Below are 19,455 nucleotides of genomic sequence, written 5' to 3'. Positions count from 1 at the left end.
AACTCCTACAGCAGCCATAGACTGTATGACACATTTAGCCCCTTGTAGACTGTATTGAATTCATCACTAATTGTTGTATATATTAGCAAGATCATTCCCTGTTACACTTTTTTCCTGTGTGTCCAAAATTCTTAGCATAGTATTAAGTACATAATAGATGCTTAGTAATTGCTTTCTGATGATAAACTAATCACATTTATGCATGAACACACATGAAACTAGCATGGATTTGATAGCAAGATATGCATAAAATAAAATATGACTAATAACCAGAGTAATCAGAATTTCATGACTTTTACCCTTACCTATTAATGATATAGGACCTCTAGCACCCTCATAAATGCCTCCCTCCAAGATTTATTCCGGGAGTCACCAAACTGTGTTTGATGTTTGCCCACTAATGCATTCCACTGCTCCATGACACCTGTCTGTTTCTTCCTGTGCTGTTTGCTGCCGCCGCAGTTGCACATTGGTACCTCCTGTCAGATATCAGAGGTCTACCTCTTTGCCTGACACTACCATCTCCTTGGTCTTATGCTGTCCTGCCAGATACATTGCTGATATTCAGGGGCTGTTGTTGTGTCCCAGCTCCTTTCTCCCCATGTATTATGTCTTGTGTGAGCATCAAAGCAGAGCTTGTCACTTCATTTTTAGTGAAAATCATTCTTTAGTTTCTTTGTTGTAGCTCCTCTGTCTTTGTTATGAGTTCTTGGGGCTGGGCTGGAGGAGCAAACTAAGTCTTTAGAAGGGACTATGCTCGGGATCACTTCTCTTGTTCAAGGCTGTGTTTATGCCAGGTTCTTTTTTTTGAGACAGAGTCTTGCTCTTTCACTCAGGCTGGAGTGCAGTGGCACGATCTCCTCACTGCAGCCTCCTCCTCCTGGGTTCAAGCGATCCTCCCACCTCAGCCTCCCAAGTAGCTGGGAGTACAGGCATGTGCCACCATGCCCAGCTAATTTTTGTATTTTTAGTAGAGACGAGGTTTCATTATGTTGGCCAAGCTGGTCTCGAACTCCTGACATCAGGTGATCCACCTGGCTCAGCCTCCCAAAGTGCTGGGATTACAGGCGTGAGCCACCACGCCCAGCCAATGGGACCAAGCTTTTCTGCCTCACATTAGCAGGGATGATTATTCCCCTAAAGTATTCTGTAGTCCCTCATACAAACATTCCTTGGGGTTACCAAACGTGACTCTTGGTGGCAGGGATGGTTTAGGTTCTAGCTTGCAATCTGCTGTACCTGTAAAGTACAACAGGTAAAACATTACAATTCAAGAGTCTCAAAGTAGCAAATCATAACTCAGAGCATTATCTTGCCTCACAGACAAAATAAAAACTTTACTTATTCTTGTTTTTTATGTCTGATTGTAATGGAATCCAGTGTGAACTTTAAGCCTACAAAGAAAGGAGAAAAGACAAATGCACTATATTTCATTAGTCAAATTGTGCAGTTCTTACTTCTGTAGCCTCTAAACTTGATTAAGCTCTTAGTTGAGCAGATATTGTACATTCTTACCATCTTTTACAGGGCAGTTCTTTATTAATATTTTGTTATCTTCCTTTTGTCTGAAGTTGTGTATTCGATAGTAATTGGAACCAGACCTTGTCCAAGTTCCTAGCAGAAGTGTGGGTAGATAGGGGGAAATCCCTATACCTAGGATTGAGCCTCAAGAGCTAAAGCAAATGGTCAAGCAGGAAAGGGAAGAGACAGCAAAAATGGGGAGGTAAGGAGAACCAAGGACATAAAGCTTCCACAGCCAGCGTGATGAGGAATGAAAAGATGGCCTTCTCTACCTGGAATAGTTTGTGAAACAGTAAGAATAACAAAATGCTTGTGTTAGCTTTCTCTTGCTTTAAATTTCCACTCATGTCTTTTTTTTTGTGAATGCTTGAGCTTTAATCCAATTCTGTGCACCTGAGGTCATTTAAGGAAATTTTTTTTTGTAACCCAGAAATCATTTAAGAAAGATAATTTTTTTGTAACCTACCTAGATATGATCTTGCCCTTGAGCAGTACTTAGTTGACAGTGACTACTCAAGTAAGTACTGTTGACTGTCAACTCCTTAGGGATTCAGGTACTTGATTGCCAGCTCCTCGGAGGGTCAGCTGGGAGTAGGAGACCCAAGACACCACTGCAGAGCAGTGGGAACAAATGGGGTAGAGAGAGGTAATGAAATGTCACTAGGACAGTTGTCACTGGACATAGAATTCCCTTGACTTAGTTTACTGAGTCCTGCTTTGAAATCTAGAAATAGAAAACAACCAGGAATGGGGATAACCGGAGAAATGCTCCCTTAGATCTCTTTGCCGGGACCTCATCATGATCTAGAGATACAGGAGTCCTTGCTCTTTTCCCAGAGTCTCAGCTTTTGAGCAGCAGAATCAGGAGTTAATCTAGGACTCTCTCTGCTCCCAGACTCATGTATTCACCACTACACTGGGATGGTTTTTTTTTTTAAACAGTCATTTGTTTATTGTTTGCCTAAGTGCATTTGTTTTTGTAAGCTCTCATTCCCCATACAAAGGATATGAAAATTGCATTGTAGTGATTTTCAGCCACTTTCACTGATTGGCAGCTTCAAGCACTAACCTCGAAGCTTAATTTGATGCTTAATGTTGGAGCAGGAGCAATATGACCATGAAATTCTGGTATCGTTGATTGGCTCTGCTTGCTTTGGTACAGTGAACTTAATTCAGTCCGTTAAAAGTTTTAAGTCTAGTAAGATTTTGAATCTCTTTAATCTGTGTAAACAAATACTCCATATATATTTGTTGTACGAAATTCAGATTCACTGTTCTTTCGTAGTTAAAATAGTTTGTCTAGAATGAATAATGATCACCCCAAATTTATTCTGCATAACAAAAGAATTAAGATAATTTGTATCTCATTTAATTAGTATTACTGTTAATTCTCATTAGCCTTAAAAGTAACTTACTAGAAAAATAACCTAAAATGTTAAATAAGAAATAGTAAGATTGTTATCTTAAGGCCTTAGAAGGCAAAACAGAAAAATTCCACAGATTTACCTTTGGAAATTATGTTAAGTCCTGAAATTTTGAGTTCTATTTTGAGTTACTTTTAGGCTCATTATTATGCAGGATTCTGTTTGGGGAATACTGAGCATTTTGTGTCTTATAGAATTTCTTTTTGTATATTTATGTCTTATTACATTTCTGAATGGGGGGGCTCAATACAGTTTAAGGACTTTTTCATACACACACACACACACACACACACACACACACACTAGTAATAGAAAGCCAAATATATATGTCAAACAATTTTTTTCTTTTGCAGAATTAAATGTGAGGGAGTCTGATGTAAGAGTTTGTGATGAGTCATCATGTAAATATGGAGGAGTCTGTAAAGAAGATGGAGATGGTTTGAAATGTGCATGCCAATTTCAGGTGAGGAAACCCAACCTATTTTGAAAAGTTTTATATTCTTTGTATTTTATACTTCTAAATTCTTCAAATTAAAATACCTAAAACACCTTGAACCCCATAAAGAAATTGGGGTCACAGCCCTTCAGTTCTTTTTTGTCAGATGATGCCCTGTTATTTGTATCTTCCATGCTGCTTGCATGGAATTGAGAGGACAGATTGACAATAATAGATGTGACAATTCTTTGAAAAAATGTCAAATTTCTATTTAAATGTAAGGTATAATTGTCACTGAAAGGAAAGAAGGTACAGGTTGAACTAGAGTCTCTTATTTTAAATGTTGGCATCTTTTTCCTTTTCTTCTCCTTCTAGTCTGTCTCTTTCCCTTCCATTCTTACTTGTTGCTGTCTCATCTCTTCAGGCCACAGAACTTGACTGACTTGGAGACTCGGGGTAAGTCAAGGTTAGAGCTCGAATAGCAAGTGGAACCTCAAACTAACAGTGTAAATATTTTTGCTTTTCAGATGCTCTTTTAGTTGTGATTCTGTTGTCTAAAAAAGTAAAACAAGGGAAATATGTTACATTTAATTCTTTCTTTTTATTTTCTGTGGTTAAATGGTAATCAGACTTCAGAATGTTTCTTACAAGATGGTCTCTGATGGTTGATTTGATATGAGGCAAAAAAGGAATTAGAATTTTTTTTCCACTCACAATTTTATTCTAAACGTACCCACCATTTGGGTTTGAGGGGAAGAAAGGGTACAGAAATCAGGAACGAAAGCATAGGAGAGTTAGTATTTCTGGTAACCCTGTGACCTCAGGCAAATTTCTGTATGATCTCAGGTAATTTTCTTGGCATCAGTATTCTATCTGAAAAGTGAAGGCACGTTTCCTACCCTTACTTATGATACTGTAATGAGAATCAAAATTGGAAAGAAAGCTTGCATATGAAACATCTTTGAAAACTGTAAACCATCAGGTGGTTTATTTTAATTAAAAGAAGTGGAGAGTTTAGGTAAAGGAGGAGGGGTATGTAGGTATACTGTTGTCCAGCCAGTTTCTTCATGGTCGAAAGGGGCTTTACATTCGGTTACATAGAATGATAGGAGGGTTTCTTTTGGGCATTTTCATATCAGCCACCTTCTATCAAGCTTTCTTAGGTAGCTTTTGGCTGGCTTCAGATCCCTGCTGCCTGTTGGCTGGAGACATTTCTTTGCCAAGAGCGCCTTTCCATAGAGCTCTGCATAGCATGGAAGGTGACTTTAGCCAGAATGAAATGAGAAGTCGGTGATAATTTGAACTGTTTTCCCCCTGAACCTAATGTGTCATTTTTCTCTGACTGCTTTCAAGATTTTCTCCTTACTGTGTTTGACTATTAAGTACTATGGTATGGTTTTCCTTGAACTTATCATGCTTGGGGTTGGCAGAGCTTCTGAAATCTATTTGTTACTCGGTTTGAGAAATATTTTGTCACTATTTCTTAAAATTTTTTTTCTGCTTATTATTTCCTGTAATCTGGGACTTCCATGATGTGTTAGACCTTTTGATACTGTCTCAAGGTCCCTGATACTCTGTTCATTTTTTCCCAATTTTTTTCCTATTCTTTACATTAGATAATTTTTATTGATGTCTTCAGGTTCACTAATCCTTTCTTCTGTCACCTCCATTCTTCCCATCCAGTGAGTTTTTAATTGTAGATTTTTTATGTTTAGAATTTACAGTTTCTATTTACCTGCTGGGATTTCCTCTTTTCATTCACTGTAAGCATATTTTCCTTGAGCGTAGATGTTATTGCCGCTTTAAAATATGTCTGCTAATGTCCATATCTAGGACATCCTCAGGTATTGCCTCTGTTGATTGTTTTCTCATGTGAGAATGGACCATATTTTCCTGTTTCTTCACATTAGAATAACTTTGAATTTATCCTATACATTGTGAATCATATGTTTTAGAGTGCGTGAGTTTTGTTATGTTCCTTTGAAGATTATTATTTTTGAAACAGTTGGCTGAACTCAAACTGCAGATTCTGCCTTACTTGTGGTGGGCAGCAACACAAGTATCAATTCATTTCTTTTAGCCTCACTGGGGCTACTTGGAGTCTGCCCCATGTGTGGTTTAGGGGTCGGCCAGAAACGTGCTCTGAGTTCATATGCGGAACCTGGGACTCCCCTGGAACTCTCTCCTTTCTGAGATTTCCCTCTCACATTTTAGTGGCTGTGGTTGTCCTCAAGTCTGTTATCTGGTTCGTTAAAAGAAAGATGGTGGGTTTTGTTGTTGAAGATTTAGTCACCCTGTGTGGGGAAGACCGGGGCTGTTCTCCTCTTCAGCTGCTGTGTTTCCTTAGGTTAAATTCCTTGAGGTGGAATTGTTGGGCCAGTGGATGCTCATGTGCAGATTAACATTATCACCAGTGGCCTCATATCAGATGTCCTGTTTCCACTCAACCTTTTGGTAGTGGATTTTGTTGGTCCTTTTAAATTTATAAATCTGAAAGACAAAAACAATTTTTATTTGCATTTGATTACTAGAGAAATTGAAAATGTGCAGTGTATTTGTTATAATTTTTCTTGTGAATTAATATTTCATATTCTGTGTCTAGTTTTTGGGGTATTTTCTTTTTCCCTTATGTTGATTTGTAAAGACATATGTGTATGCATATATATATATATATATATATATACTCTGTACAATACAATATTGGAATATATATATATTGCTTACTATGCTGAGCATTTGATATTCGTTAACTCATAAACTCTCAAGAGAACCTGCTGCTTTATTTATTTATTTTTATTTATTTATTATAATTTTTTTGAGATGGAGCCTTGCTGTGTTGCCAGGCTGGAGTGCAGTGGTGCAATCATGGCACACTGCAACCTTCGCCTCCCGGGTTCAAATGATTCTCCTGCCTCAGCCTCCCTAGTAGCTGGGACTACAGGTTCACGCCACCACACCCAGCTAATTTTTGTGTTTTTAGTAGAGACAGGGTTTCACCATGTTGGCCAGGATGGTCTCGAACTTTTGACCTCGTGATCCACCTGCCTTGGCCTCCCAAAGTGCTGGGATTACAGGTGTGAGCCACCATGCCTGGCTACTTTGATTTATTTTTTAAAAAAGTAATGTATGCCCATAGTAAACAACTTGAACAATATAAGATATGTAGCAGAAAAAGCTTCCACTCCAGACTGTCAACTCTTCTCAGAGGCAACATCTGTTACTTCTTGCATTTCCTTCTAGAAATATTTTGTGTGTATATAAATTTGTTTAATTCCCCTTTTAAATATTAAATCATTTAATAGTATTTATCTTAGAGATTGTTCCTTTCCCGGAGCAATAGATTCCAAAGAACTCTATATTTTAAAGAAGTTATCCTAATTTCATTTTTTTGTTTTTTTTTTAACACTATGTATTCTTAATTGACAATAATAATTGTGTATCTTAGTTTCATTTTCATTTTGTTTATATTTTAGACACAAAGAAATTTCAGATTTTCACCTTATATTTATCTGTCTTTTTTTTTTTGTTTGAGACGGGGTCTCACTCTGTTGCCTAGGCTGGAGTGCAGTGACACAATCATAGCTCACTGTAGCCTTGACCTCCTGGGCTCAAATGATCTTCCCACGCCAGCCTCCTGAGTAGCTGGGACAACAGGTGTGCATCACCACACCTGGCTGATTTAAAATAATTTTTTTGTAGAGCCGAGACCTCTAGGTTGCCCAAACTGGTCTTGAACTTCTGGGCTCAAGCAATCTTCCCACCTCGGCGTCCGAAAGTGCTGGGATTACGGGTATGAGCTACTATGCCCAGCCCTGCTTTTCTTCATTTTTTGAGAAAAGTATTTCCCTGAAACTCTAAGATTATAAAGAAATAGCCTTTTTGATGTTTTAAAAAATGTCCTTGAACAGCTAGAAAATCCTTCCATGATCTGTCTGAATTGCTTGCATTTTTACCTTGTGGCAAAGCAGGGAAGGAAAATATGTTGGGAGTTGACACCATTAGACATTTATCCAGTGCTTACTTGTGCTGGGTATGAGACTAGATGCTGAGGATGTAAAGATGTTTAAAGGCTGGTTCCTTGCCTTGTAGGAGCAAACTGCCTCAGGGCTTACAGTATAGTTTGATCTTGCTACCGAGTGAACCTTCCTTTGACCATTCTGCCTTCCTTTATAAGATTATAAATCTATATAAGGTAGACTTAGGTTATTGCCAGCTTAAAAATAATGACCCGACTTGCCCATTAAACCCTTCTCTGCTGGATGCTTTAGCAATATCTTCCAATTCATTTTAAAAACTTGCTTATGATTCAGCATGCTTTTAGTGCTAAATAGAAGCTTTCTGGGACATTATTTAAATACATTTTAACAGATAACAGGATTTTAAATAAAAATTCAAATTGTTTTTTTTCAGTCTGCTAATAAGAGCTATTATCTTGCCACATATATAAACAAAGCCACTTTTGTTAATGTGGTATACAGAAAAATGATTAATACTGCATCTTTCCCTGAAAACTTTGTATATAGTACAGTCTATGACTTTTTTTCCTGTTTTCTTTCTTCATCTTTGTTCTGGCATTCTCTGAACTATGTGTCTTTCTTCTTGTATTTATCAATGTCTGCTCTTGCTAGGTGCCATGCCCTCTTATTAGACCCTTTGTTAGTCACAGCTCTCCAGAGAAACAGAAACAGAAACACACACACAAACACAAACACACACATACACATACACATGAATGTGAGAGCGAGCGAGCAATAAGGAATTAGCTCATTTGATTATGGAGGCTGAGAAGTCCTACAGTCTGTCATCTGTATACTAGCCCAGGAAAGCCAGTGGTGTAAGTCCCTATCTGAGACTGAAGGCCTGGGCACCAGGAGAAGATCGATGCCCCAGCTTAAGCGGTCAAGCAGAAGGAGAGAAGAATTCTATTCAGTTCCTCAGTGGATTGAATAGTGCCCACTCACACTGGGAGGGCAGTCTGCTTTACTTGATCCACTGATGCAAATATTAATCCCATCTAGAAATTCCTTCACAGATAAACCCAGAAATGATGTTCAGTCTGGGCACCATGGGGCCCAGTCAAGTTGACACATAAAATTAATCATCACAACCTTGTTATTATTTTCTACTTGCTGTATTCAGCATAGTTCCTGACACACAGTAGGTGCACAATAAATGCTTGAATGGATGCAGTTCCAGAGTCGTACACTGCTCCATCTTTCTAAACTACTTAAAATAGCTGGCAACATCATCACATTCTTCTAGCTAAAGAAAAGGTATAGGGGAGAGTTCTTCCTCCCAACAAGGGTGGCAATATAGAGGAAGCAGACTTTAGGTTAGACTTGGAATCCAACATCAGTACATAAGTCAGAAATCGCATGTTGTTAAAATTGTCCAAATCCCATAATTTGTCCATTAGCATAATTAGAGGCTTCCAGGAGAGACCCATGGAAACTGAGAATGACCAACAGCAGGTCTACTTCTCCCTTCTCACACTCACTCCTAGGTATATGCTTGTGAGGATGAATTTCAGAGACATTAAGTCCTCTGCTCAGTATCACCAGGTGGCAGATGGCAATATACCACTGAATTAACTTGAGTGTGTAGTGGTTAAAATACATCATTTGGGAGGAATTGCGGTTCTTCCACTTATTAGTGACTGTTGGCAAATACTTATGACTGAGAAATGGTACTAGCAATAGCAAAATAGCTAATGTTTATTGAGAATGTACCATGGTCAGATAGAAATGCCAAAGGTAGGTTATCTTATTTAATCTTCATAACAACTTTGTTAGGTAGGTAGTATTATAATCACCATTGTACACCATTGAACATGGTGATGGTGCTGGCCCATAGTCACATGGTTGGTGGGCCCAGGATTTGAATTCAAACATTTTTGGCTTCATAGCCTTAGCTCTAAGCATTAAGCCATGTGCTTCACATGGTTATGATATTTAAGTTAGGACACTTAAAGTTGTAGACTAATGCTTACTGGATAAAAACTGTTGAATAAATGTTAAGATTCTCAGCCCTATCAGAATTAATGCTTCTTTTTAATATTCAGTTTCCTTACTATCCTTAGAAGAAATTCATGGATAAATTAACCTACATAAACACATGATTAAAGAAATGAATTTAATGCATGATTGCAATGTAAAGGAGAAATAAAAGTAATTTATAGTAAAATAAATATTTCAGAATGTAAATGTTTAGGTATGATTACCATAGAAGAAAATATAGTCATCAGATGTTTATGTCTGCTTATGATAAATGTTTGGATTAAAAAAATTAAAAGCAGTTCCGGCGCAGTGGCTCATGCTTGTAATCCCAGCACTTTGGAAGGCCGAGGTGGGCGGATCACGAGGTCAGGAGTTCAAGACCATCCTGGCCAACATGGTGAAACCCTGTCTCTACTAAAAATACAAAAATTTGCTGGGCGTGGTGGTGTGTGCTTGTAATCCCAGCTACTCGGGAGGCTGAGGCAGGAGAATTGCATGAACCCAGGAGGCGGAGATAGCAGTGAGCCTAGATTGCGCCACTGCACTCCAACCTGGCGACAGAGCTAGACCCCGCCTCCAAAAAAAAAAAAAAAAAAATTAAAAGCAATTTCATACCAGGAGTACATGAAACAAAAATGTAGATGTCTAGTAGATGCTAGAATAAAAACCAATATTAGGATAAGGTATAACAGATCAGACTGATTTGTAGTATTTTGGAAAGTCTTGTCAAAATTCCTACATGAATAGCCAGAGAGACATTCAGAAGTTGTGTGATACTTGTTTTTGTTGTATGGAACTGTCCTTTCCTTTGCAGTACTTCAGGCATCCTTGGAATCTACCTGGTAAATGACAGTAATGTCCGTCTGTCAATGTGACAACCAAAAATGCCTCCACAGGGACAGCCACCCCTAGGGGGCGATATTGGCACCTTTGTGAACACAACACTACTTTAGAAAGTAAGCATTTGTTGAGGAATGAAAGTGGGATTGGAAAGTTCATAGATTTAGCACTGATATCTTAGAGCTCATAGTAGTTTCCTTGGCTAATTGAGTATTGTATAATTACAAAGTAACATATTGACTCATATAGACATCATACTAGCTATTGTGTAAATTTTAGGGAAAGAGAAGAAAGGAATGTCATCCATGAAAAACTAGAGGAATATATGTAATAGGGAGGCTTCCTAAAATAAAAATATAATTTTAATAAAAGTTGGTGTAACATTCTGCCGATACTGAATGTATAGTAAAGTCAACTAGGTTATAAAATATTTTACTAGAAGTTGTTTTTACCAGTGCTTGACCTGTGGTAGCATGCCATATGTATGCTTCATAAAGTAAATCTGATCATTTTTTAAAAGTAGATAAATGATAAAAGTAAGTCTTGATCATTGAAGAAAAATAGAGAAATATGGAAAATCTTAAATAGGGAACTAGGAAACCATGAAGACAGGTAATGTGAAAAATTTGTTGACATTTTATTCCAGGATTTATTTTACGTGTATTCATTTTTTTCTAAATGGGCTATAAATATACTTTATTTTCTTGCTATGTTTTATTTTATATTATCAAATTATTTAAAACATTTACAGTTAGCTTTGTGGAATACATAATACATTTAAAAATAGTACAGAATCCAGGCCAGGCGCAGTGGTTCACGCCTGTAATCCCGGCACTTTGGGAGGCCGAGGCGGGCAGATCACATGGTCAGGAGATCGAGACCATCCTGGCTAACACGGTGAAACCCCGTCTCTACTAAAAAATACAAAAAAATTAGCTGGGCGTGGTAGCGGGCGCCTGTAGTCCCAGCTACTCAAGAGGCTAAGGCAGGAGAATGGCGTGAACCCAGGAGGTGGAGCTTGCAGTGAGCCAAGACCGTGCCACTGCTCTGTCTAGGCGACAGAGCGAGACTCTGTCTCAAAAAAAAAAAAAAAAGTACAGAATTCCCAGAAATTATATATGTGCTTTTTGCCTAACTTTGTTAGCTTTTCTTGTCACACTATATATTTTTTTAAAGGTAATTCTTTTTTACAATTACTATTTTTTTTTTTTTTTTGAGACGGAGTCTCGCTCTGTTGCCCAGGCTGGAGTGCAGTGGCACAATCTCGGCTCACTGCAAGCTCCGCCTCCTGGGTTCACGCCATTCTCCTGCCTCAGCCTCCTGAATAGCTGGGACTACAGGCGCCTGCCACCGCACCCGGCTAATTTTTTTGTATTTTTAGTAGAGACAGAGTTTCACCATGTTAGCCAGCATGGTCTCGATCTCCTGACCTCGTGATCCTCCCGCTTCGGCCTCCCAAAGTGCTGGGATTACAGGCTTGAGCCACTGCGCCTGGCCACAATTACTGTTTTTAAACTTCAGCTTTTATTTTAGTTTCAGGGGGTACATGTGTAGGTAGATGGGTTTATTGCTGATCCTGCCACCCAGGTAGTGAGCATAGTACCTAATAGGTAGTTTTTCAGCGCTTGCCTTTCTTCCTCTCTCCCCACTCTAGTGGTGCCCAGTGTCTATTGTTCCCATCTTTATGTCCATGTGTATCTAATGTTTACCTAACACTAATGAGAGCATGAGGTATTTGGTTTTCTGTTCCTCAGTTACGATATTGGCCTCCAACTGCATCCATGTTGCTGCAGAGGACATTATTTCATTCTTTTTTATGGTTGTGTAGTATTCCTTGGTGTATATGTATACCACATGTTCTTTATCTTATTTGCCATTGATGGGCACCTAGATTGATTCCATGTCTTTGCTATTGTGAATAGTGCTGCAAACAACATATGGGTGCATGTGTCTTTTTGGTAGAATGATTGATTTTCCTTTGGGTATATACCCAGTAATGAGATTGCTGGGTTGAATGGTAGTTCTGTTTTAAGTTCTTTGAGAAATCTCCAAACTGCTTTCCACAGTGGCTGAGCTAATTTACATTCCCACCTGTGTAGCATTCCCTTTTCTTTGCAGTCCCACCAGCATCTGTTATTTTGACTTTTTAATAATAGCCATTTTGACTCTTGTGAGATGGTATTTTCTTATGGTTTTGATTTGCATTTCTCTGGTGATTAGTGATGTTGAGCATTTTTTCATGTTTATTGGTCGCCTGTATGTCTTCTTTTGAGAAGTGTCTGTTCATGTCCTTTGACCTATTTTTAATGGAATTATTTGCCTTTTGCTTGTTGGATTGTTTAAGTTCAAAAGGTAATTCTTAATGACTGCAATATTAATTTCTTGAACACTTATACTTCAATTAAACATTGTCTTGTTAGATATTAAGATTTTTAGGTTATTGATATAAATTTCTGTTGGAAATGGCTGTAATAAATGTTTGTCTACAAGTTTCTGTCACATTGATTTCTAAATGTGTAATTCTTGATCAAAAACTGTATTCCTTTTTTTAGGATTCTTGAAACATATTCTTTAATTATGTTACCTCAAAGTAGAACCAATTTAGATGACCAAAACTGGTGTAGTGGGATGTCCACCTAATTGAATTTTTTAATAGCCAATTTTATAAGTTGGAAATAGCATCTCATCTTAGTGGACAACTCTGATTGCTAGTGAAGATCAATAATATTTTATGCATTAACTGGCCATTTGTAATTTTTCTGTAAACACTTCATGTCTGTCTTTGGTCCCGTTTTTATTAATTTATATGATCTATTTTTTAAGTAATAATAATAATAACTTGTATCATATTGTTATAGCATTCTCCCCGGATTTTAAAACTTCAGTCATTTATGATATTTCTAACATGTAGATGTTTTCAAGTTTTCCTGCATGCAGGTCCAGTGTCATTTCTCAAACCTGTATCACCTCTTTTCTTCTTCACCTGTCTTATTTCTACTCATCTTTCAGGGCTCAGTTCATATTCCACTTTCTCTGAGGATGCTTTTCTTGAATACTTCAGCTTACAATAATAGGTATTAGGCATTACATGCTTACTGATTTGGTACATGATCTAGCTTTGCAGTATTGTTTTTTTTTTCCTACTTGTATGACTCTCTTACAAGATTGTAAGATTTCCAAGAACAGAGATCATCCTATATTTCTTTGTGTCCTCTATACCATTTACCTTGGGACTTTGCCTACTAGATGTTTTGAATATGATTAGGTTTGAATGAATAAATGAATTTTGATAATAATAAAATGCTGTTACATAAGTAGCACTCTTTACATTGTCAATCATTTTCTCTTATTACTTCAGTGGTTTTTCATAGCAAGCAAATGAAGTAGATATTTTCATTCTCATTTTTATGGATAGTTGGTAGTTATTTTCCTTATGAATGTGAGAAAAGGTATGAAGAAATAGCATAATTCTTTTTAAACAAACAAAAAAAACCCCCAGACTATTCAGTAGCAAAGTATGTCATAATGCTATGGTATTGCATTCATGAATGTGAAATAAACTATTAATATTCATGCCTAGTTCTGAGAATTTATTTATGTTGCTTTTGCAGTGCCATACAAATTACATTCCTGTCTGTGGATCAAATGGGGACACTTATCAAAATGAATGCTTTCTCAGAAGGGCTGCTTGTAAGCACCAGAAAGAGATAACAGTAGTAGCAAGAGGACCATGCTACTCTGGTATGTATGATATTCTTCTGAATAAATTTTGGAAAATATGGTGGAATCATTTCTAAAAGGGGGTTTTGAGTCAGAGGTATATTTCCACAAGTGCTGCGTGGATTGGTGGTGGTTGTTGCGGGGAGTGGGGGAAATCTTTTTTGCCCTCATTTCACGTTGTTGCTTTTTAACCCCAAGGTGGTCTTGTATAGACTTATGTTACTCCTTACTACATTGTTAAGGTTTAACACCCTTTTTATAGGGACTTACTTTCTTTGCATGTCCTTTGCCTTATGATTTGAACATTAGACAGAATGAGCTTTGAGGTGGGGAATGATAGGGGATCTGTCTTGATGACTTTTTAAAAAGAGGTGAGGAAGGCCGGGTGCGGTGGCTCATGCCTGTAATCCCAGCACTTTGGGAGGCCGAGGCGGGCAGACCATGAGGTCAGGAGATCGAGACCATCCTGGCTAACACAGTGAAACCCTGTCTCTACTAAAAAATACAAAAAATTAGCCGCGTGTGGTGGCATGTGCCCGTAGTCCCAGCTACTTGGGAGGCTGAGGCAGGAGAATGGCATGAACCCGGGAGGTGGAGCTTGCAGTGAGCCAAGATCGCACCACTGCACTCCAGCCTGGGCAACAGAGCAAGACTCCGTCTCAAAAAAAAAAAAAAAAAGTGAGAAATTTCTGTAGAAAGTCATTAGCAGTATCACAGATTGTTGCTTTCCAAGTTTTTTCTTTGCCATCTCTTCATCCCATGCTGTTTGTATTTACTTCATCTTTTTTTCCTTCCAGAATTGGCAGTGGTCGATTTGGGGAACTATTAATGTTATTTTCTTGTGTTTGTATCAATGTTTGGGGATAGAGATGCAGGTGAGGTAACTTGAATTATTGTATTGAGGTTAGTGGTAAAGGTGAAGGCCATTCTTATGGGATTTCCACTTCTTTTCTTTCCCTATATATTACAGTGTTCAGAAATTCTCCCTTTTACTAAATGTGACAATTTTAGGGTCAACTACAAAGTCAAAGGGGACAGTCTCCAAGGCTGTTCTCACTTCTGACACCAGCTGAGATCAAGAGGTTCTCCGCAGCTAACCCTAGGCTCAGTAATTTGCTAGAAGGGCTAACAGACTCACTGACAGCTATTATGTGCATGGTTATGAAGGGAGAGGATATATGTTAAAATCAGCCAAAGAAAGAGATGCCCAGGACAGATTCTGGGAAGGTTCCAAACATGGAGTTGCTGATTTTTCTCTCCCAGTGGAGGCATGGACAATGTTAACTCCTCCCAGTTACAGTATGTGGCAGTGCACATGGAGTACTGCCAGCCAGGAAAGCTTGCCTGAGTGTCAGTGTTCATAGTCTTTTCTTTATGAGACCACGTCTCACTCTGTTCCTCAGGCTGGAGTGCAGTAGCACAATCATGACTCACTGCAGCCTTGACCTCTCAGGCTCAAGGGATCCTCCTACCTCCGTCTCCTCAGTAGCTGGGACTACAGACACATGCCAACATGCCAGGCTCATTTTTTTTTTGTATTTTTTGTAGGGACAGGGTTTTACCATGTTGCCCAGGCTAGTCTTGAACTTGTGAGCTCAAGCAATTTGCCTGCCTTGGCCTCCCAAAGTGCTGGGATTACAGGTGTGAGCCATTGTACCCTGCTATTCATATAGTTTTTATTGGGGCTGATTATGTAAATATAATTTGATGAGTTGGTTGTGTGGTTAATTGAAGACTCTGGGTCCACTAATACTGTGACTCATAGCCCCCACTCTACTCTTCATGATTGGTCTTTCTAGTGTAACCAGCCCCCACCCTAAGACTTAGATGTGGCCCAACCCCCAACACTAAGTTCCAGTGTGGTCAGCACCCTCCCTTAACAAATATCCTCCTATCAGGTATGACGTAGGTTACCTTCCAGAAGCGGAGGGAAAAGCCCAGACCTCTCTTGTAGTAAGGCCAAATTCTTTCTATACACACTAAAATAATTACGTGCTTGGAGAAATTATTATGTTTTTAGGCTAGTAGACTATGATTTGGTGTGGTTCTTATATACTTCTTTAAGTACATTGTGTTTCACAAAATGATCTAGAAATTAAAGAGGAATATGGAGGTTATTTCCAGTCTCAAATTATGCTTCACTTATGAGGAGCATATATTTAAGACACCAAGTGTTAACACCTAATGTTAAACATTAGGCAGCAGAGTGGTAGATTGGAAAGAGCACTGCACTAGGATTACAAGACCTCGCCTTAACCTAACTCCAACCCTTATTTACTGTGTGACCTTGGACAAATCACTAAGCCTCTCTGAGCCCCAATTCCTTAACTTGTTAAGTGGATATTATCTCCTGTGGTTGTTAAATAAGGATTGAATGAGCAAAGTTATAAGCTGCTATATTAATTTTATTTTCTGAGGGGGCAGTGTTTTGTTATTTGGTCTTCTGTGGATCCTATTCCTTGAATTAGAAATACTATTCTCTTTTCCTTACTTGAAAACTCTTTTTCTTATGCTTAAGGTTGATCTTAAGCCTTTTCACCTCTGTGAAATCTTCCTTCTGTGACATCTCCTGGCAGAGTTTGTTTACACCTTGGGTGTATTTCTGTACATATACCATATTGTATTTCATTCATCTGACATAAGTACCACCAGCCAAATCAGTGCTTTCTCAATGGGAAGGTACTGTCTTACCTAGGGATGTGTATCATAATCTCAGGGTGGGATGGAATCGTGTAGGTTGGGGAAATGCGTACCATTTACAAAATATAGCCTACAGGGAGAATTCTACCTTATCAGAGTAGCCACAGTATTTAATTTATTTAAGGATTCTAAACGACAAGGGAAGGTATGAGATTTTTGTATTTATTAAAATTAGACATGGTTTGAAAAAATGATTGGGAGTAGTATCTCGTGTACTGGGAATATGTCTTATTTATCATTTTATTCCTCACATTTACCATGGTGCCTGGCACATAATATGTAACCAATCATTGTATGTGGAATGGAAGTAATAAAGGGGTGTTTTCCTAAGAAGAGTTTGGTCATAAAAACAATTTTGAGTTTCCTTCCTCCTTCTCTTTTTTTCTGTTCCATCACTCTTTCATTTCCTCCTTATTTACTCAGAGAAAATGTCATTTTGTGGTTGATTAATGAAAATTGAACATAATTTAAGACTTTCCATAAAATCCCATGAAGATTTTACAATTGGTACTGCATACAATATATATTTTTCTAATTCCTCCTGTTTCTTCAGTATCTGGGAATTTGATTATTGTCCAAAGGAGGTTGAAGGGAAGGGAACAATATTGTTCTGAGTGTTGTCTTCTGCTTTAGAGGACAATTTGGAGAGCTAGCATGGGTTCTTTAGGATCCAGAGTATCCTCTCCCCTGGCAAGTGCTAGATAAAGTGTCAAATTCCTCACTTGCTCTCTCTGCTTTTTTAAATGACTCTGTGCTGATGATTTTACATCATTACCCTGTTTTCAACATGTTCTGTGCTAATATGCTGGTTCCTTTAGGATTATAGAATAAATATTTTACATTAATTATACTTGAGACTAGCTTCTTTCTGGTAACTTTGATGAAGGCTCTTTTTAATTTCACTAGCGACAAGTAGTTAAGTTTCCTTCAGATTGGATTTCCTAGAGGAAGTTAATTTTATTAGTAACATGAAAACCTCAAGCCTTTGGTTCCTTGCTTCCTAAACCTTGGGGCTTTTCTTACCTTTTGGCTTTTGGTCTTTATCCGCAGATTTCCTTAAGAAGATTTTTTTTTTGGAGTAAGACCCAAAGCTCTTTTCCTGCCTTTCTAATAAAAGCAGCTTATTCATTATTTCTCTCAAGTTTTAACAAAACTAAAATTTTCTCCTACCTTTTAAATGAGTGGATTAAAATTAATTATTTATATTTTTAGCCGTTTACTTTACAGTATTTATTGTCTTTATTCTGTGCAAAGCATCTGGGTATGTCCTTAATGGGATACAAAGATGTATGAAATATAGATGATTATGTATCTAAGCAATTTATATTTTGAGAGCAGCATAAAATAAGTATGTAAGAATAAATTGTAAGATATCAAAAATATGAGAAAAGGACTGAGAATGGATATCACAGTTTAATTTTTGATAGGAAATTTTATTATTTGAAAAGCTGAAATTTCCAGGAAAAATGCTCATATTCATTCTTTGTTTTTCTTCTCAGATAATGGATCTGGATCTGGAGAAGGAGGTAAGTTTCAAGTACCTCTTAAAGGATATTTGCTTTTTCTTTCTTTCTTTCTTTTTTTTAAAAAAGCAGCTTTGAGATATAATTCACATACCATATAATTTGCCACTTGAAGTGTACAATTCAGTGACTTTTAGTAAATTCAGTTATATATTCATTAGTATATTCAGAGTTACATATTCATCACCACAGTCACTCTTAGAACATTTTAATTACCTCAAAAAGAAACCATGCACTCCTTAGCCATCACTCCTAACCCAACTGTCCCTCTTCCCTCTCAGCTCTAAGCATTCTTGTTTCTTGCATTTTTCTCTGGAAGTTTGTTGTCAGACTAAGGGGAAGATGTTGTAGTTTCTGTTAAATTGAGGTTGCATCAAAGTGACTTCTTCTTGGGATTATCCCCACAAGTGATTTTAGCTTGGACCGGAGTATTTGTAACTCTTTCCCATACCTTGCTTTCAAGTTTTTGCTCATAAGGAATTTTCATGGCACAGGGTTAAAAACTCCAGAGGGAGTTGTGTATAGAAAAAGGAAGACTTGCCCAACAACTCTCGTGGAATTTAGAGTTTAATTTAAACCTTTAACAATTTCCTATCTTTTTGACTTTATTTTACAAATATATGAATTATTTCTGTTGTTTAAAAGATTAATATTTGGTAATAGCATATAATGGAGTTTAAATGATTAGAATTGAGATTGACTAATCTATATCATAGTCTAATGAGGCTATAATTCTTAATGAGTATATACTGTATACAAAATAATGTTTGAGATATTATGGGGTACACCAAAGAACTCCCACTTCAGTACAATTCACACTTAATGCAAATGGAAACTGCAGTTATGATCCTTTCAAAACTGCCTGAAACCTCACTCCATACTTCTACATTTCATAGAATCTTAAAATTTCAGAGTTGGAAGGGACTTTGAAGGTCTCCTGGAGAACAGGAGAACTGTCCTGAGGAGAAATTCAAGGATGACAGTTTCAGCTAAAAAAATAAAAATGATTAAAGCTGTCAAACAATAGAATTTGAAGTAGATGGACATGTTCAAGCAGAAGCTTTATAATCACGTGTGAAGGATCAGATAATAAATTCCAGATCTTAGAGCTGGAACACATTTTAGGTGATCATGTAGTCTAGCCCCTGTGGTTAGGTATTCAGTTAGGAAACTGTCATTGTCATTGTTCCTATATTAAAGAAGTGAGAGTTGATCTCAAGATTTGCTTATATAATACAATGTTGGGATGGGCGCAGTGGCTCATGCCTAAAATCCCAGAACTTTGGGAAGCTGAG

General features: G+C 37.7%; 1 protein-coding gene across 2 annotated transcripts in view; it reads left to right on the top strand.

The window, feature by feature from the left end:
• TMEFF1 (transmembrane protein with EGF like and two follistatin like domains 1) overlaps nucleotides 1-19,455 on the top strand; it is a 109,793-nt gene that overhangs the window by 22,931 nt on the left and 67,407 nt on the right. For both annotated transcript variants that reach the window (XR_010120008.1, XM_055271681.2), the window contains exons 2-4: nucleotides 3,299-3,408; nucleotides 13,829-13,958; nucleotides 18,137-18,163. Coding sequence is in view for 1 of the 2 variants with exons in the window: in XM_055271681.2 (XP_055127656.1) it covers nucleotides 3,299-3,408; nucleotides 13,829-13,958; nucleotides 18,137-18,163 (267 nt within the window). In the remaining variant the exon portion in view is untranslated. The remainder of the gene's footprint in view (nucleotides 1-3,298; nucleotides 3,409-13,828; nucleotides 13,959-18,136; nucleotides 18,164-19,455) is intronic.

This window comes from Symphalangus syndactylus, chromosome 3 (assembly GCF_028878055.3).
Source record: "Symphalangus syndactylus isolate Jambi chromosome 3, NHGRI_mSymSyn1-v2.1_pri, whole genome shotgun sequence".
Classification (NCBI taxonomy): Eukaryota; Metazoa; Chordata; class Mammalia; order Primates; family Hylobatidae; genus Symphalangus; species Symphalangus syndactylus.
The sequence above is the reverse complement of the archived record's forward strand: the minus strand, read 5'-3'. Positions and strand labels throughout refer to the sequence as shown.